The sequence below is a fragment of the Bufo gargarizans genome, chromosome 8, assembly GCF_014858855.1.
Source record: "Bufo gargarizans isolate SCDJY-AF-19 chromosome 8, ASM1485885v1, whole genome shotgun sequence".
NCBI lineage: Eukaryota > Metazoa > Chordata > Amphibia > Anura > Bufonidae > Bufo > Bufo gargarizans.
Window position 1 is genome coordinate 3,462,242 of NC_058087.1, and position 18,514 is coordinate 3,480,755.

At 48.0% G+C, this 18,514-nt stretch overlaps 1 protein-coding gene across 1 annotated transcript in view; it reads left to right on the plus strand.

Annotated features, from left to right (window-relative positions):
• The first annotated feature begins 8,724 nt into the window (after positions 1-8,724).
• Positions 8,725-18,514, plus strand: part of MMADHC (metabolism of cobalamin associated D) — a 35,182-nt gene continuing 25,392 nt past the window's right edge. The window contains exons 1-2 of the mRNA XM_044304879.1: positions 8,725-8,833; positions 11,699-11,740. Coding sequence (XP_044160814.1) covers positions 11,732-11,740 — 9 coding nt within the window. The 5' untranslated portion in view covers positions 8,725-8,833; positions 11,699-11,731. The remainder of the gene's footprint in view (positions 8,834-11,698; positions 11,741-18,514) is intronic.

Sequence of the window (18,514 nt, forward strand, 5' to 3'; positions counted from 1 at the left end):
ACGTCCGTAATTTGGGTCCGCATTCGTGGGACCCATTTACTTTCAATGGGGCTGAAACGACTGCGAATCCACATTTTCGGGATCCGCATCCGCATCAGTTTTTTCGGGATCAGTTTTTTCGGGATCAGCAATTCTGTTCCTTAAAAAAATAAAACATGTCCTATTCTTGTCCGCAATTGCAGACCAGAAAAGGCATTTTCTATTACAGTGTCTGTGATGTGCGTTCCGTAAATTGCTGATCGCACATTGCCGGTGTCCGTGTTTTGCGGATCCGCAAAACACTTACGGACGTGTGAATGGACCCTAAGGGCTCATGCACACAACCGTATGTATTTTGCAGTCCGCAAAAAATATGGATGACATCCGTGTGCATTCCGTATTTTGCGGAACAGAACAGCTGGCCCTTCATAGAACAGTCCTATCCTTGTCCATAATGTGGACAGTAATAGGACACGTTCTATTTTTTTGCGGAACGGAAATATGGACATACGGAAACGGAATGCACACGGAGTAACTTCCGATTTCCTATTTCTTTTTTGCGGACCCATTGAAGTGAATGGTTCGGCATACGGTCCGCAAAAAAAAAAAGGACTGGACACGGAAAGAAAATATGTTTGTGTGCATGAGCCCTAACTGATAGAAATAACTGACCAAAGTGTGAACGAAGCCTAAAGAGGAAATGAGTACAATTGTCAGGTTGCATGATGTGAGTACTCACTCGCCCTATGTGGGTCTTGCATAATGGGGGTTGTAGTGCTATGTCACATGCATTGTCTAGGATTTCAGTGCATTTGGAGACAGTTTTTATAAATATTGCACAGGGAATGAGGCGGCCGCCACTGGCTCTTTGTATACGAAAACTAGAACATAAAAATATGTGCTTTCCAATCATTTCCACCATTGGGTTAAGTTGCACACATTTGTCTTTGTTAGGCCCCAGCGTGCGCTAGTATTGCAGGAATGAGCCAGAGGGCATCCCTAGCACTATACATAATATTATAGTAAGCGGAAATACAATATGCTTGACATCCATCCGTTCACAGCTTTGTGTTGTGTTAGGACTCCACCGATAGCACAAGAGTGCCCCCTAGCAGCCACCGGCTGTAATGACATATGGAGGCTTAATGGGCTGAACTAGTGTTATTTAGGCTACAGGCACACAACCGTATGTGTTTTGCGGTCTACAAATTGCGAATCCGCAAAAAAAAAATGATGCCATCCGTTTATATGGGTGGATCCATTGTAACAATGCCTAAAACGGACAAGAATAGGACATGTTCTATCTTTTTTGCGGGGCTATGGAACGTACATACTGATGCGGACAGCACACAGGTTGCTGTCTGCATTTTTTGCGGACCCATTGAAATGAATGGGTCCGCATCCTATCCGCAAAAATATGGAACGGACACGGAAACAAACAACGTTCGTGTGCATGAGGCCTAATCGAGTGAATAAATAGGAGACCGAGTGGCTTACGTATGGGCTGGTGCCGACAAATCAGCACTACTATGAGCGAAACTCCAGTAGGTGCAGTGACGGCACGCCACATGTAGCAGAGCCCATGATCCACGTCACTCCATCTTCTGATTCTGGAAACTGGGGTGCCTGGGTTTGGTGGGTTGATGTGAGTTTCGGTATCCAGTCAAAACGGAAAATGATTTTATACTGCTAACTGGCCAACAACGGAAATCTATCCATGTGTCTCAGAGCAAAATATGATCGTAGGTACCATACAGAGAACAAATAATACCGCCACACAGTACTGAAATAATACCGCCATAAAAAGACCAGGTAATACCACCGCACAGTACTGAAATAATACTACCAGAGACCAAAGAATACTGCCTTACAGAGATCAAATAAAATACAACCATACAGAGATCAAATAATACCGCCACACAGTACTGAAATAATACCACCATACAAAGACCAGGTAATACCACCGCACAGTACTGAAATAATACCGCCAGAGATCAAAGAATACTGCCTTACAGAGATCAAATAAAATACAACCATACAGAGACCAATTAATACCGCTGCACAGTACTGAAATAATACTGCCAGAGACCAAATACTGCCATACAGAGATCAAATAATACAAACATATAGAGACCAAGTAAGGCCTCATGCACACGGCCGTTGTTTGGGTCCGCATCCGAGCTGCCGTTTTGGGGGCTCGGATGCGGACCCATTCACTTCAATGGGGCCTGCAAAAGATGCGGACAAGAATAGGCGTTTCTACAATGGGCCACCTGTTCCGTTCCGCAAATTGTGGAAGGCACATGGGAAGCTTCCGTTTTTTGCGGATCCGCGGTTTGCGGACCGCAAAATACGGCACGGTCGTGTGCATGAGGCCTTATACTGACACACATACTGAACTAATTGGAGGCCACATAATACTGCCATATAGAGACCAACTACTACTGTCACACAGTCCTGAAATAATACCGCCACACTGTAAAGAAATAATACCATCATACAGATACCAAATTATACTGTCATACTGAAACCCTTTATATACCAACAGCCAGCACTGAAATAATACCACCATAAACTAAATATTTCTGTCCTACAGAGCGCAAATATTATTGCTAACAATAACATCTAGAGCCCAATAATACCACAATATAGTGCACGGAGTGCTGTCTCTAGACTGTGGCTGTTAGCTCAGCTGTCTACAGCTGGAGGGCCGCAGTTTGGACATGCCTGCCCTAGGGGGACGCACTTCCAAATCTTTCCCAAGCCAATGGCTGGGGGTCCCTAGGTATTTAAGGTGCCTTAGTGACAGTTCAGACTATACCTGCAGTCATCAGTGGTGTGTTTTCTGTATCCTGAGCTTCTGGTGCTTCCACCAGGGTCCCCAAACCCAATGTGTCTGCTGCCAACTACATCGGGACTATCCCAGGAGGTTGTGGTCTGGTTGCTTCCCAGCAGCGAAGATCAGATCCCTGTACAGCGGTTAAAGGGTGCATACCGGGGAGAGCGTCAGAATAACGTCCTTAGGGTTTAGCCCAAAGCCTAACCAGTAAGTTGGCACAGTGGGTCCACACTTGCTGATCTGTTATGGTAGCGGGAGTTCAGGGGGGCCCTACAGCTGGACGGGTTTCATCAGCGTCTGTGTTACATATAAGAAGGCAATGTCTTACTACTTGCACAATGATGTAAGATATACTACTGTACTGTGCGGTATGTTACACTGTAAAGACGCTGTTCAGACTGGTAACATAACGTCACATCCCTTTGGAGGCCGAAAAGCTTCTAGTTCTCATCAGGTTCTAGGGCCTCAGGGGGCGCAGCACCATCCTTCTGGGGCACCACATACCAGCCTCTTACTCTTGGGATCCCACACATTGTGCTCATTGGTATTTTTCCTGTCTCCATGGTTACACAATTATAAACACTGTCCATGACCCCCTTATGCAGTCTATTTGCTTGGTATGTTTACCTTGGCCTGGTGTGTGCTGTACACATCTCCATTCTGAGCACAGCTCCCCCATCCTCCTGCTAGTGGTACTGCATGAAGGTTACAGTCACCACGTAACACAGCTGTGCACAATAGATAAGGACTGCGCTGCCACCTAGTGCTGGTTTTGGAAAACTGTTTGTTTTGCAAATTCAGAAATATTTGGGCCAGAACTGCACTATGACTCGTTTATTCAAATTAAAGCCAGCGGGGTAATAATGTAACATAAATGCCATAAATGTCGAAATGCGCTGCACACTCATTTTTGCAATTTTATAAATCTCATATTTTTGCATGGTTGTTGACATTGCACCGTCTATATTACTGCAATGACTGACAGTTCAGGCATTTGCCCCAGAGTGAAGGGCAAAGGGGACCTCAGTCAAAAGTAGAAGAATTGTACGATACACATCACAGACATGTCCACATTATCTGCATAAAGACATAACACTATAAAGATTCTGGGCTCCGATGCAGGATCGGTAACAGTCCCCAACAATAGGATACTGGTGACTTCTTATGTGACAGAGAGGCATTTGGGGCCCCTCAGACACCACTGTCCTGGAGCGACCTCAGCACCTCCTATAACTACGCCCCAGGTCGCCAGGTGTACATGCTTCATGTAACTCAATGGGCAAGATGCCGGGAAAAGATCAAATGCACTGCAATAAGGCTTTGACGGTATTTTGGGTCTGCATCTGATCCACATTTTTGATGCAAAATGAAGATTTTTAAATCCATAGAGATTGGATTTTGATGCAGAAAACATGCTAAAATCCACATGGAAAATGCTCCTTGTGACCATTAGTGTTGAGCGCGAATATTCGAATCGCGAATTTTTTTCTCGAATATCGCAATTTCGAGATTTCGCGAATATTTAGAATATCGTTCTATATATTCGCGAATTCGAATATTCGTCTTTTATTTTTATTTTTTTATTATTATAATTTTTTCCTTTCCCACTTCCCTAAAGTTGTTCTTACCTGTCCTTTGGATTCCTGGCTTCCTGGCTGCTCCAGTCAGTGGCGTTTTCAACTTACTGCTATATTCAATATTAGCTAAATTACAATCTAATCTATATGTGTATTTTACGAAATTTCGCAAAAGCCGAAATTGCGATGCGAGTAATATAATACGAAATAATCGCATGAAGATTTCAACTTAGCACTGCTACATTCCATACTAGGCTAGAATATGGAATATAGCAGTGCTAAGTTGAAATCTTCATGCGATTATTTCGTATTATATTATTCGCATCGCAATTTCGACTTTTTCAAATGTTCTTATTATTGCTCTAACTTCGTCTTTTCGAAATTTCGTAATATTCTGAAAGACGAAGTTAAAGCAATATTACGAAATTTCGAAAAGACGAAGTTAGAGCAATATTACGAAATTTCGTAAAATACACATAGATTGTATTTAAGCTAATATACTGCTATAGTAATATTTTTTAATAGTGTACATATTTTACAAAACTTAAGTTCAGAAGAGGCAAAAAAAAACTTAGAGGAAAAAAAAGGGATTATAGCAGTATATAAGCTAAATTACAATCTATATGTGTATTTTACGAAATTTCGTAATATTGCTCTAACTTCGTCTTTTAGAATATTCGTAATATTGCTTTAACTTCGTCTTTCAGAATATTACGAATATTCTAAAAGACGAAGTTAGAGCAATAATAAGAACATTTGAAAAAGTCGAAATTGCGATGCGAATAATATAATACGAAATAATCGCATGAAGATTTCAACTTAGCACTGCTATATTCCATACTAGGCTAGAATATGGAATAAAGCAATGCTAAATTGAAATCTTCATGCGATTATTTCGTATTATATTACTCGCATCGCAATTTCGGCTTTTGCAAATGTTCTTAATATTGCTCTAACTTCGTCTATTAGAATATTACGAATATTCTAAAAGACGAAGTTAGAGCAATATTACGAAATTTCGATAAGACGAAGTTAGAGCAATATTACGAAATTTCGTAAAATACACATATTAGCCTAGCCATTGTCAATTAGCATAGGAACGTTGCCTTATACTATCAAAGATAAATAATCGCAATACGCGAAAAATTTTATTCGTATATTATTCGCGATAATTGGAATAATTACGAATATTCGATTTCGACGAATATAACACGAATATTCATTCGAATATTCGCGAAATATCGCGAAATCGAATATGGCACCTCCCGCTCATCACTAGTGACCATGGCCTTTTGCAATACATAGGATGAAACTCTGCAGTGAAACTTCCCAGGAGCCTGAGGAGGCTTCATTGGAGCACCACTGTGGACACTGATTAAGGGCTCATGCACACGGCCGTTGCCGGGCCGTATTGCAACCCGTATACAGTGGGTCCGCAATACACGGGCACCGGCTGTGTGCATCCCGCATCACAGATCGCAGGGTCTGCAATCCAGGAGACGCGGCGCGGAGGCACGGATCGGAAGCACTATGGAAGCACCGCTAAAAAGTAGTGCATGCACTACTTTTTTGCGGTGCGGACTGTAGGATGCGGATCGCGGACCCCATTCAAGTGAATGAGTCCAGGATCCGCATGCAGCTGCCCCACGGTCAGTGCCCGTGCATTGCGGACAGCAATTTACTGTACGCAGCACAGGGCCTTAAAGGGCTTCTGTCACCCCCCATTTAGCAATTTTCAGTATCGGACATTAGCTATTTGCTAATGTCAGTTGAGTCCATATATATATTACTCTTACCTCTCTCTGTGCTGTAATTTCTTCAAAAATCGTACTTTTATAATATGCTTATTACTTCACTACCAGCAAGTTGGGCGATTACTTGCTGGTAGCCGCTGCATCCTCGGACTATAAACTCGCCCCCTCCCTCCACTTGATAGACAGGGCCAGCGAGCGCTCTCCTCCTCCCGCTGGCCCTGTCTGCACATGAAATGTTATAGCGCATGCGCGGAAATTCAGCAGCAGACGGGGCCAGCGGGAGGAGGAGAGCGCTCGCTGGCCCTGTCTATCAAGAGGAGATGGGGCGTGTCTAGAAGCGGCAGATGCGGCGGCTACCAGCAAGTACACGCCCAGCTTGCAGGTAGTGAAGAAATTTGCATATGATAAAAGTATGATTTTTACAAGAAATAAGCCACAGACAAAGGTAGGACTTGTATGATTGCACTCAGCTGACATTAGCAAATAGCTAATGTCGGCTAATGAAAATTGCACAATGGGGGGGGGGGGGGGCAGAAGCCCTTTAAAGGGAGTCTTTCACCTGATCTGAGCGTTTTAGGACCGCTCAGATCAGGTTATAGACTCTTTGACCCTCATTACAATCGTACCTTTCTCTTCTGTGTCCCTCGTCCAGATCATGAAAAAAAACACTTTGTAAACTTATGCAAATGATCTTCTGAAGGTGCCCAGGGGCGGCGTTACTGGGCGATGTGCCCAGAAAAACACACCTCCAGCCGGCGGACGTCACGAGTGGCACCAGAGGACGGCGGGCTGGGAACTGGCCTGCACCTGCGCACTGCTCTGCCCATTATGGGCAGTGGAACAGCTTTTCATAACGCGCATGCGCCGGCCGGCTGTCTTTAGTCACAAGACCCCTTTTTCGCCAATGAATTGCCCATGTGCTCAGGTAGACACACGGACTACTGGAGGTGCATCTAATTTATTACAAAGCCTGCACCTCATCATGAATAAAGCGCTCCCTCGGGTAGCGCAGGGGCTATCAAGGAGCACCCTTGGATGAATGACCCCCCTATTGAATGCAGACTGCAAAACTGCAGCAGAAATCTGAGGTCCAGGTTCCATATAGTATTTCTTCCATGGATTCTGTGGATTTTTCCAATGTGCAGTTATAGCAGCTGAGCATACCCTAAGGGCTAGTGTACACAGCGCTTTTTAGGGTACGGAGACTTGTGTCGTGCAACATTTCTTGTAATGACATTCAATAGTGTCGCAATGTGACATGCTGCAACTGCGACGTGACCAGGGGTGGACTGGGAGCTACTAGTGGGCCCATGTTGTGAGGTGGGGCAGCACATGTAGGCGGGGCCATCAATACTGTAGTACCGCCCCAGCGGAACCAGATACCAGATACTGCCCTATCACCATACTGAGGACAGGGGTACAGTTGAATTCAGGAGGGCACCCGCGGCCACTGGCCAGGTGCATAAGTGCCTGATGCTGCTAGCATTAATTAATACTGACAGCATCGAACCGTTATGTAGCAGGCTGGCGGCCGTAAGGAGGACTGGGGCGGCCCTTGGGCATCAGCCCACTGGGAAATTTCCCTGTAGGGTCTATGGCCAGTCCGCCCCTGAACATGACAGCCACAAAAAATCCATCCCTCCGTTTTCTTGTGACTGTCACATCGCAGTAGGTCACATTGCGACACCATTTACTGCCATTACAAAAAATGTCACGCGATATGTAGCCGTACTCTTTTTCTGTTGCACGACACACGTCGCTGCGTAGCCCTAGCCTTAATCTGAACCAGTCTGTAGAAACGGCTAAAAAAAAAAAATTCAAAGGGAGGCGGTGAGGCTGAGAAAAGAAGCGTTCTGCGCTATCTCACCCCGGTTTACACAGCGGGCGGCCACACACTTATCAGCCCTGTTGTGTGGGGCGAATCAGGGTGTACACCCGCGGGTTTCTCAGGCAAAATAATTATCAGATTTTGTCACAAGCATTCTTCCTGTGTGAACATACCCTTACATTGTGACCTCTGTAAGAGACTGCTGTAACCATACACTCAATGCCCCGCGTGAGACTGTAACCAGTAATCAACCAGTAAGTCACCACACCCCCTGCTTAAATTACGCCTGTGTCCGCCATAAGGACTAATCCCCTCACGCTTTTTCCATTTATCAAACCATAAACTTCTATAAAGAAAAAAAAAATCACATTGGTCTTTATAGAAGTTTTGCTGCAGTTCTTTCAGCCTCATTAGCACTTGCCCTTTCTTCCATTTTGTTTCCAGTGCATAAGGTCAAACAGAAGAAGCTATTCTTTAATTTCATAGTTAAAAACGGCTTCAAATATCACATGCGCTACCGCACAATAAAGCTGCCGTCCTATAGAATTTCTTATTGTGAGCCGGCCGCCATGTTTAGTACTGGCAAGCGTTGTCATCGCTATGGACATTGTCGCATGGGTTGTGCTCCGAGCGCTTATTGGTTTAGAGAGGTGTCAGTCCAAACTAACATCCAATCAAATCCCGATACAGTGAGGGCTTCCGTGTTTTCAGCCAATCGTCGGAGAGGTTAGGATTCACAGAGGGGCGGGATGATCCTAACCAATCAGAGGACGAGCGTGGCGGACGGAGCTTGGCACAGCAGAGGACACGGCTGGTGGGCGACCTGCTACCCAGAGTGGCCCTGAGAGGCGGACAGGTACGTGAGCTCAGGGGCCACACGTGACATGAATGCTTCCTGTTAATGGGACAGAGTGCGCACAGGCCTGTGTTTATAAGTCTGCCATATGATGTTATATAAGGTGTGGGCGCGGCCTCTTTATATTACACCCATTAAAGGGATTGTTTCTATTAAAATCATTAAACATTATAATCACCCTTAAAATTTCTCAGTGTGTTTTGCTGCTAAGTGGCCTCGACGTGTGTCTTTGGGAGCCAGTCAGTGGCAGAGGCGACCGGGGAACGGTCAGCGGTAGATTTGAAACATTTAAAATGGATGAAAGTTAATTTCCCGTATGTGAGATTGCGTAACACATCCTCTGCGGAATATGAATTGCAAAAATACCCTTGGAAATGTAAAAAAAAAAAAAGAAAAACTTTTCTAATATAATATTTCCACTGTCACCCCAATATCAGCGGGATTTTGTGTATAGAGCTGAGGACATGGGTTGCTAGATGGCCGCTAGCACATCCGCAATACCCAGTCCCCATAGCTCTGTGTGCTTTTATTGTGTAAAAAAACACGATTTGATACATATGCAAATTAACCTGAGATGAGTCCTGTGCGTTCACTCATCTCAGGGACAGGACTCCTCTCAGGTTAATTTGGATATGTATCAAATCATGTTTTTTACACAATAAAAGCACACAGAGCTATGGGGACTGGGTATTGCGGATGTGCTAGCGGCCATCTAGCAACCCATGTCCTCAACCCTATACACAAAATCCTGGTGACAGGTTCCCTTTAAAGGGAGTCTGTCACCACATTTTAGCATGTTAGACCGTTAAAATAGGGTTATGTGATCCACCCAGAACATAAAAACGGTACCTTTGTTGTAGAAAACGGACTTTTCTTTTTGCCGAAAATGAACTTATAAGATTATGTTCTGAGCCCTCTCAAGTGCCCAGGGTGGTCTCTCAATAGCCGGCCCCATAGAAATGAATGGGAGCGGGGGCAGCGCATGCGCGGTGCGCTCCTATTCACTGCTATGGGGAGCCGGCTCGGTGGTGGCCAGACCGGAGTCCTCCAGCCACCACCTTGCGGGGCTCTGTTCTCGATATAGGTGCAGGTCCCAGAGGTGGGACCCGCACCTATAAGACAATGGGGGCATATCCAAGCGATATGCCCCCATTGTCCATGATGAGACAACCCCTTTAATGTTTTCTCCCCTCCATTTTGACTTAATCAATATACCATATTTTTTGCTTTATAAGACGCATCATGGAGGAAAATAGGAAAAAATATTTTTCATCAGACCCCAAAACTTATCAGACATCAGATGACAGAAAGAAAATTTAATAAAATAACTTTCCTCCTTCTCCGGACGGCGTGGCCACTTGGCAGATCCATTGCACTCTTTTACAGCGCTGCACTGTGACCTGACGCCGCACAGCATCAGGTCATAGTGTGCACTACGGCCTGATGCTATACGCTGTCAGGACACAGCACGGCGCCTGGGGAGCAGTGAGTAATAGCAGCGCTACACTCGCCGCTCCCAGCACCTCCTGTGGAGTAATGAGCACTTCTATAATGGAAACGCTCATTTGTATTCTCTTTATAAGATCCACGCACTGCTGTTCCCCACTTTTGGGGGGCGTCTTATAGAGCGAAAATACAGTACATATAGTATTTTGATTGAGTGAGGTCATTCATTAGGAAATGACCCAAGACGGCTTAGACGACAGCTCTTAGTAACGATGAAGGTTATGTGTATCAGTGCCGTTACTCGTGCTTCTATGGGATTGCCTTGAATCAGAGAGTGAAACAGTAATGGCAGAGGGGGCAAACTGCAGGGGTCCTCTCCATATACGACCAGTATACAGCGCCACCTCTCCAAAATGCCAACGCAGACGGGCACAACCACATTCCATGATACAGAAGAAGGAAGACGGGAGGAATGGAGCTGTGTGCAGAGTTAGGCCATGTTCACACGTCAGTGACTCACGGATCCACGTTCTCCACACGTGCCTATTGAAGTCTGTGGTGTAGTGAAAAACCCCTGACACTTGGCAGGAGAAGCTCTGGAGATCTGCTTTTCAGCCCAGCAGTGCATAAAGCAAATGGATAACACACGGACCAACAGCAGAACCTTCACAGGTTAAACCCTGTCGTGTCACAGACTTGTGAATGAGGCCTTAGGCCTCGTTCACACTTCAGTGTTTGGTCAGTGATTTCCATCAGTGATTTGTGAGCCAAAACCAGGTGCAACTCTAAACACAGAACAGGAGCAGATCTTTCCCTTCTACCTCATGTGTGTGGAGGCTCCACTTCTGGTTTTGGCTCACAAATCACTGATGGAAATCACTGACCAAACACTGAAGTGTGAACGAGGCCTTGGGGTGTGTTCACACGCAGCATATTTGCAGAAATTTCAGAGTGTTCTATTAAACTGTGTGGTGGTTGCAGAACACTAAGCAAATGCTGCAGAAGGAACCCTATTAAGGCTATGTTCAGGTCTACACTGTTAGGGTATGTTCACATGTATACGCCGCAGATTATTTTTGTATCTATGTGGGGACATCAGTGTCGCCTGATATCAGTAGTGCAGCCTCAGGCAGTAACGCCACCAGGGGCCATCAGAGCATCAGTGCTGGAGCTGCGGGGGATATAACAGGTGAGTAATTTTTATTTTATTTTTTTACATTTTTGAATATTTCCTGCAGTTAATTTTTTGGGGGTTCTTCTTCTAGCAGGCTGCCTTCAGTCATTAGTGCAGATCTCAGCATCTGGTGTTGGACCTAAACTGTTGATCCATATGGTATTAACCATTAGGGTGTATTCACACATGGCAGATCTGTGATGCCGTCACTTTCTTATGCTATATTTTATTTTTTTCTCTTTTAGGTAAAGGAAAATATTAAGGAAGTCCCTAATAGAATGGCTACTGTGAGTAACCGATTATCACTGGAACCCACCCTCGTTATTTGCCGGGAGGCTGCACAGGCGGTGGCGTCTGGGTAGTAGTCTGCATCCCGTGGCTCTCTGTCTGTTGTGCGACTACAACTCCCAGACAGTGAACTGTGGGTAATTGTTGGGTGTTCTAGTTACACAACAGCTCGAAGTCCACTTACAGGTTGCCCTAAATTCACGAAAGCTGAGAAATAGGAAGAAAACAGAGGACTTTCTGATATGCACCATTAGGGTGCAGCCACACAGAGCGGTTTTCTGCTGTGGATTTCACCTTAGACTATGCTGCAGATTTCACCCTTTGCAATGCATGACATGCTGATCCTTTAAAGGGGTGGTGCACCTTTGGTGGTGGTGATGGTGGGGGCCTTTGTCAGACCTGTGAAGGGACACATACTTTTTCCTGGTGCTGGCTCTCTGCTCCATCTGTCGCTGGCTGCTCCGCTGCGCTCCAGAACCTCCGTTTTGACGCAGCTACAGCCAATCGCTGGCCGCATCGTTGATCTACTCCCCTTGCATCATGTCAAATGGGGAGCATCAAAGTTTACTGGCTGCAGCCGCATCGAAGTTTACATTCTGGGAGCCAGCGCCGGGAAGCAGATGAGTATGCTTCCCTTCACAGGTCTGCCTAAGTAGGGTGGTCTGCCCCCCTCCCCACAAAGGTGCACAACCCCTTTAAAATCTACCTTGCAGGTCAATTTACTCTGCAGAATGTATTTATTTATTTTATTTTTTAATTTCATCTGCTTTGCGTGTACTGTAAAATGTTGAGGATTTGACAGATTGCACAGAAAACTGTCACAGTGGCCTTAATAACCCCCATAACATACTAGGAATTTTTCATAAAAAAGGCCGTAAGTGTTGTTTTCGTAAAATTTGAATTAGTAAGCAAATATACCGTGCAGGAACCACAGGTTTCCCATTATATCAGAGGGAGATATTGCTCTATACTGGAAGCTAGTGGAGGCTTGTGGACGTCTACAGCCATTGATCCCCTATGGAAAATGCAGAGCCCGATGGAGACGTGAACACAGTGTCTTGCCACTAGTGTCAGCGTAGCGCTGGTATCGATCACTGGTATTTCTGATACGGATTTTCTCTCTTCAGTAAATGGCATTTATCATGTAGAGAAAGTGAGTACAAGGCACTTACTAATGTATTGTGATTCTCCATTTCTCGTGCATGGCATTGGGGGACACAGCACCATGGGTATATGTCCAACTACCACTAGGAGGCACTAGACACAAAAAGTGTTGGCTCCTCCCAGGTGGGCTATACCCTCTCCACAGGCACGAGGCTATTCAGTTTTAGTCTAGTGTCCGTAGGAGGCAGACCTGTCCTGCTTTTTTGCAGGTTCTGCTGTTTATTTTTATTCTTTTTTTCTCTCTTCCGCAGGTCGTTTTTTTTTTTTTCCACCGTTATACCTGCTGCAGGCTGGGGCTCCATCGTGTTCCACTTTAGTTGCCCCCCCTGCGGGCGCGTACTTCGGTACCATCGCCGGTCACCCAGTCCCCACGGACTGCATCCGCAGTGGCTTGCCGGCATTCCCACGGTTCCCGTGTTGAGTCTGCCGAAGGGGTGACCGTGCTGCGCCCGAAGACATCGGATGGTGAGTATATCGGATGGTGAGTATACTCCCCTGTCCCTGTGTCCCTGCCCCAGGGTTAGGTTCCCTTCTGTGGCCAGGGGGATGGGATCCACCTTAGCTGGGGGTCCTGGGGAGCCTCTTCGTTCCTCCTAGCCAACCCCCTCCCCCTCCTGGGGGGGTTATATTCATTTTTTTCCTCCCTTCTTTTCCCCCTCGGTTGGTCTTTTCTCTCCTCCCTGGCCACAGTCTCTCCCTGGCTTCCCCGCTACTTTAGTCCCCGGCTTCTGCCGGGACTAGGCCTCATCTTCTATGGCCTGTCCCCGGCTCCCAGGTGCTCTGTTTGCCCTGATCTGCCTATCCCCAGGTGTCGCTTCTCCCCCCCTACCCTACTCACCTATTTTTATGGTTCGGTGGGCCCTCTGTCGGCCGCGGTTCGCCCCGCCCCCCTTGCTCCATTCCCGGCCACCTCATAAATCGAGGCCCCGGCTTTTGGGCCTGCTAGGCCGCAATCTTCCCGGCCCCTCCCCCTTGCTTCCCGGGCTTTTCTGAGCCCCGCCCGGCCCTCGGGAGGAGCTATCTCCTCACCCTTTCCTGGGCTAACATGTTTTTTCTGTTGGAGGGGGTGGTTAACCCCTCGATTGCTTCATGTCCCCTGCAGCCCTACTGACCACCTCTTTTTTGGGGAACAGCTGCTGCTGCACCTCTTTGGGGGAACACTGCGTCCGGGTCAGGATAGACAGCCTCTGCTGGCTGCTTTTTGAGCATCTCTTCTCCCAACAGCTCCTCGGTCGCCACGTGTTTTCACGTGCGTCCGCTGTCTACAATGGCTGCCATGTGGTCATCCTGTCCCTGCTGGTGTGCAGTACCTCTTCCCAGATCCCATTGTTTTCCCTGAACAATCTTTTTGTGTAGGTTCCCCATGAATGGGTCCCTCCGTGCGACTCTCCCTGGCAGTGTCGCTGGAACGCTACCAACCCAAATTGCGGCCACCTCTGCCCTCCCAGGGTCCTCCCTGCAGATGGGGCATGCTCAGTTAGGGGTACCTGCACCCGGGTTCGGCGAGGGGTAGCTCACAGTACACCCTCGGGTGGTCTCAACGGGGTCCCACCCCTCCTCGGCATCCTCGGATCCCCCCCAGGACAGGCCTGAGGCTGGTGACGAATCCTTCCTGTCACCCCATCCGTTGCCTCTGGGGACACCTCTGCACCGATTCCCTCGGAACAGAGCATCAGGCGGTCTTCCTCCATATAGAAGCCCTCTGGGAGGTCAAGACTACGTGCACGGAGGAACCTCTCCTACCTAAACAGGGTTGGTATCCCCTCTAGTGGATTTTCGGATGGTGCTCCCCTGACCGCACAGGTATTCAACCGCACAGGTAAGGCAGCCGTCCCCGTGTTTAGCATACTGAGTCACCTACCCGGTGTCTGATACGTACGCCTTCTCCTTAACAGGGGGGTTCCTGCACCACTGCCATAGGCTGTCCCTGACAAGCCTTCCTGGTTCCCCTATACCAGGGGTTATCCTCTACACATTTGAGAGTGTTTCCGTGGGGTTCCCATCCTGGTGTTGGTGTTCGCCACTCTACCTCATTACAGGGAGTTCCTGTTCTGGGCAAGCGGTTAGCTCGGCTATCGCCTCCTGTAGGTTGGTGAGTTCAGAGCAATTGTACAGCCGCCTTGCCCCTTTTCTTAGGTAGTGTACCTACAGGAGCCATTACTCCTGGCTGGCTCTATGGTGTTCCATACAGCACTATTTCTCCCTTCCGGGTGAGATATACAGGTCGCTTCAATTGCCGTTGCAATTGCACCTGTCTGTTCCCAGCCACTTTGCTCCTGTCATAGGTGGAGTACCTACACCATCTCCTGATGCTGTAGCCGATTCCCCTGGCTTGGCGCTATGGTGTTCCATGCGACACTATTTCTCCCTTCCTGGCGAGATATACAGGCTGCCTTTAATTGCCGCTGCAATTGCGCCTGTCTGTTCCCAGCCAATTTGCTTCCTTCACAGGTAGAGTACCTACGCCATCACCGGTGTTGTAGCCGATACCTCTGGCGGGCTCTGTTGTGTTCCATGCGGCAACATTTCTCCCTACGGGCGGAATATAGAGGCCACTTTCAATTGCCGTAGAATTGCCCCTGTCCGGTTCAGTTACCTGTCTGTTCCCTGCCGCCTTGATCCCTTAACAGGTGGAGTACCTGAGCCATCTCCGGATGCGGTAGCCGTTCCTCCTGTCCGGCTTTATGGTGTTCCATGTGGCATTTTCTCTCCTTACAGGACGAGATATTGAGGCCTCCTCCTATTGCCGTGGCCATTGCACCTACCTCATCATAGTGTGCACCAAACGGCCATCTTACTCCCTTCATGGGTAGAGTCCCTGAACCGTCTCCGATGCTGCAGCCGTTCAACCTGTCTGGCTTCTAGGGTGTGCTATGCGGCCCTGTTTCTGTTGCCATTGCACCTACCTGATTGTGGTGTGCACCTGTCTTGTTCTTTGTGGTACCGTGCGGCCCTACTGGGTTCCATTGTTAACGCGGTTGCTGTTGCACCTCTCTGGGTCTAGGGTGCACCATGCGGCCACATTGCTTCGATCTTAAATGTAGTTCCTCTAACACAGCCATATTTCTACCTTACAGGTTGTGTACCTGTACCCTCCGTATGCTGTCTCATTCCCAGATGCTGTGGCTATGTTTCCACTCTCCTTAGTTGGCAACATGCAGCCACTTTGCCCATATTTTAGGCGTGTGTTTGTAGTACCCCAAGCGCTGGGCCCTGTGGTGCGGTCTGTAGCTCAGACAGTTTCTGTATCACTGGGTGTTTTCTGCCCACGGGTTCTAATCTGTGCTGCGGATGTTGGTTCCATCCATTTGGTTCTTCCATACATCTGCCACTCCTTTACTGTCGCGCTCATTGGTCTCCTTCTACCTCTCAAGGCACTGTCTGCACCAGGCCCCCTTCGTTCAGCGTGTGCATGGTTTCCATGTCTGGCAGGTGTGGGCCAGCCCAACCCCCACCTTGTCGGTCTACTGCTACTTCTGGTAGCTCCAGTATATGACTGATCTGTCTGATCCGGCGGGTGGTCCTCATTCAACCACGCTCCCTACTCCGTGGCCAGGTGGTTGTTGGCCTTCGTGCTGTAGTTGCTCTTGCCTTCTCTTTACGGTACTACGGTATGCTGTGCTCCGCGTTACCCCATGTTATAGGGGAGTACTCGCGTTGTTTCCTAATTGCTGAGCGGCCCATTCCTGGTGAAGTACAAGGATCTCCACTGGATCTTCTACCTTGTTTGGACACGTAGCTGGTGGCATCGGCCGCGGCTGCGGTTTTCTGTCATCGCTGGATGTCCGCCACACGGAATCCTTCTGGGTCCACGGCTTTTATCATTGCTGGACGTCCTCCCTGATGGGTCAAGGACAGGACCTCTGAGCGCCACACACACCTGTCTGAATTTTCAGCTGCTTGCTCTGGTATCGGACAGGGCCCCGTAGTTCCTTTTGGGTCCAGGTGTTTTCGGTATTCCCTTGTATTTTCTGCTTAGTTGTGCTACATGGCGGAGGGGCAGTCCTCTTGGACCTTGCCGTCGTCTGCACCTGTCTGGTGCTTTCTCCCCCCTGGAAGTTTTCTGTATGCCGGTCGCAGCTGGTTTCTACATTTCTATGTAGGCTACCCCGGTTTTTTCATGGCGACTTCTGCATTCCTTATGCATATGGATGTCTGTCGTTTTGTGGTACATCCCGAGCTGCTGTACTTGCCCTCTCTGGGACAATGTTTAAGGTTTGCTGGTCAATATTCTTGGTACGGCTAGTTGTCCATGGCCTATGCCCCTTCCCCTATGGTGGTTTCTTTTCGCCTTTCCTGGATATTCTGGCTTGCGTTGTCTTCTGGTGGTTCAGCTTCTGGTTCCTTGTGAGCCCATACTGGGTACTCCTTTCTGGAGTCCCTGTCCCTGTTCATTTGAGGTCCTCTTGGGATTTGTGTCTCTTTTTCCAGCCTCCCACGTCAAGTACCTGGTATTGAGTGGTTTAGTGCTGCGGTTTGCAGTTCCACCGTATGGTCTCCTTCGGGAGGGACCTCCTCCTGTTGTAGGACCTTTCCTCTTTAGGTTTTTTGGAGTGCTCTCCTTCTACTCCCATGTCTCTCAGTCCAGTGTGTCCTGCCGAGGTTGCCTGGCCTGTATCTGGCTTCTTTTTTCCATGCTACTTCACATGCCCAGTGTTTCCTCTGGTCTTACGCTTCACGGTGATATCTTGTTTTCGGAGGCTTGCGCCTCGTCTCCTGTTTTTGGGGACGCAGGAGCTATCGTTCTTTTCCTGGTTTTTTACCTACAACCCCCTCCTTCTCCAGGGTTGGCGGTTTCCTCTAGCAGCCTTGGGTTTTCACCTTTACATGGGGCGCTTAGCTTCTTTCCTGGCCTTGCGGTGAGGGGAGTCCCCTCCCTTCACATGTGAGCCTTGCTATGGCTCCCCCACTCGTTTGGTTTTCAGTGCTTCCCTGTTTCTTTTCTCCCCTGGCCTTTCAGGGGATGGCCACAGGTTTTTTTGGGTCTGGAACAATGTAGAGCGTTGGGTAGTTTCACCACGCGGTGCTGTCCTAATTTTTTCTCCAGCCCTTGGCTGCGCTCTGTTTCCTTTTGCCACCTTCTTGCATTTGGGATTTTCTTCCAGTCATTTGTCCTGGGGTGCTGGCAGTCTTCCCTGCTTCTTCTGAGGTTTCTTCCTTGTTATGGAACCTCTTGCCCATCTCGTGTTTTTTCCCGTTGGGTCACATGGTTCTCCTGCACCTGTATGCCCAACCGGTGGCGCGTCTCTTCTTTTCCCTCCCTCAGGGACTGCTTTGGGACGTCCCATGGTGCTGTGTCCCCCAATGCCATGCACGAGAAAATTGGATTTTTTGTACTCACCGTAAAATCCTTTTCTCGTAGTAGGCATTGGGGGACACAGATCCCTCCCTATGTTTTTTCTTCCGCTTCTCCGGGCTGGTCTCTTGATCTTTCCCGGTACGGGAGTTGTTGGTTCCTTGCTTTTCTTCTCTCTCCTACTGCTTTTGGTACAAACTGAATAGCCTCGTGCCTGTGGAGAGGGTATAGCCCACCTGGGAGGAGCCAACACTTTTTGTGTCTAGTGCCTCCTAGTGGTAGTTGGACATATACCCATGGTGCTGTGTCCCCC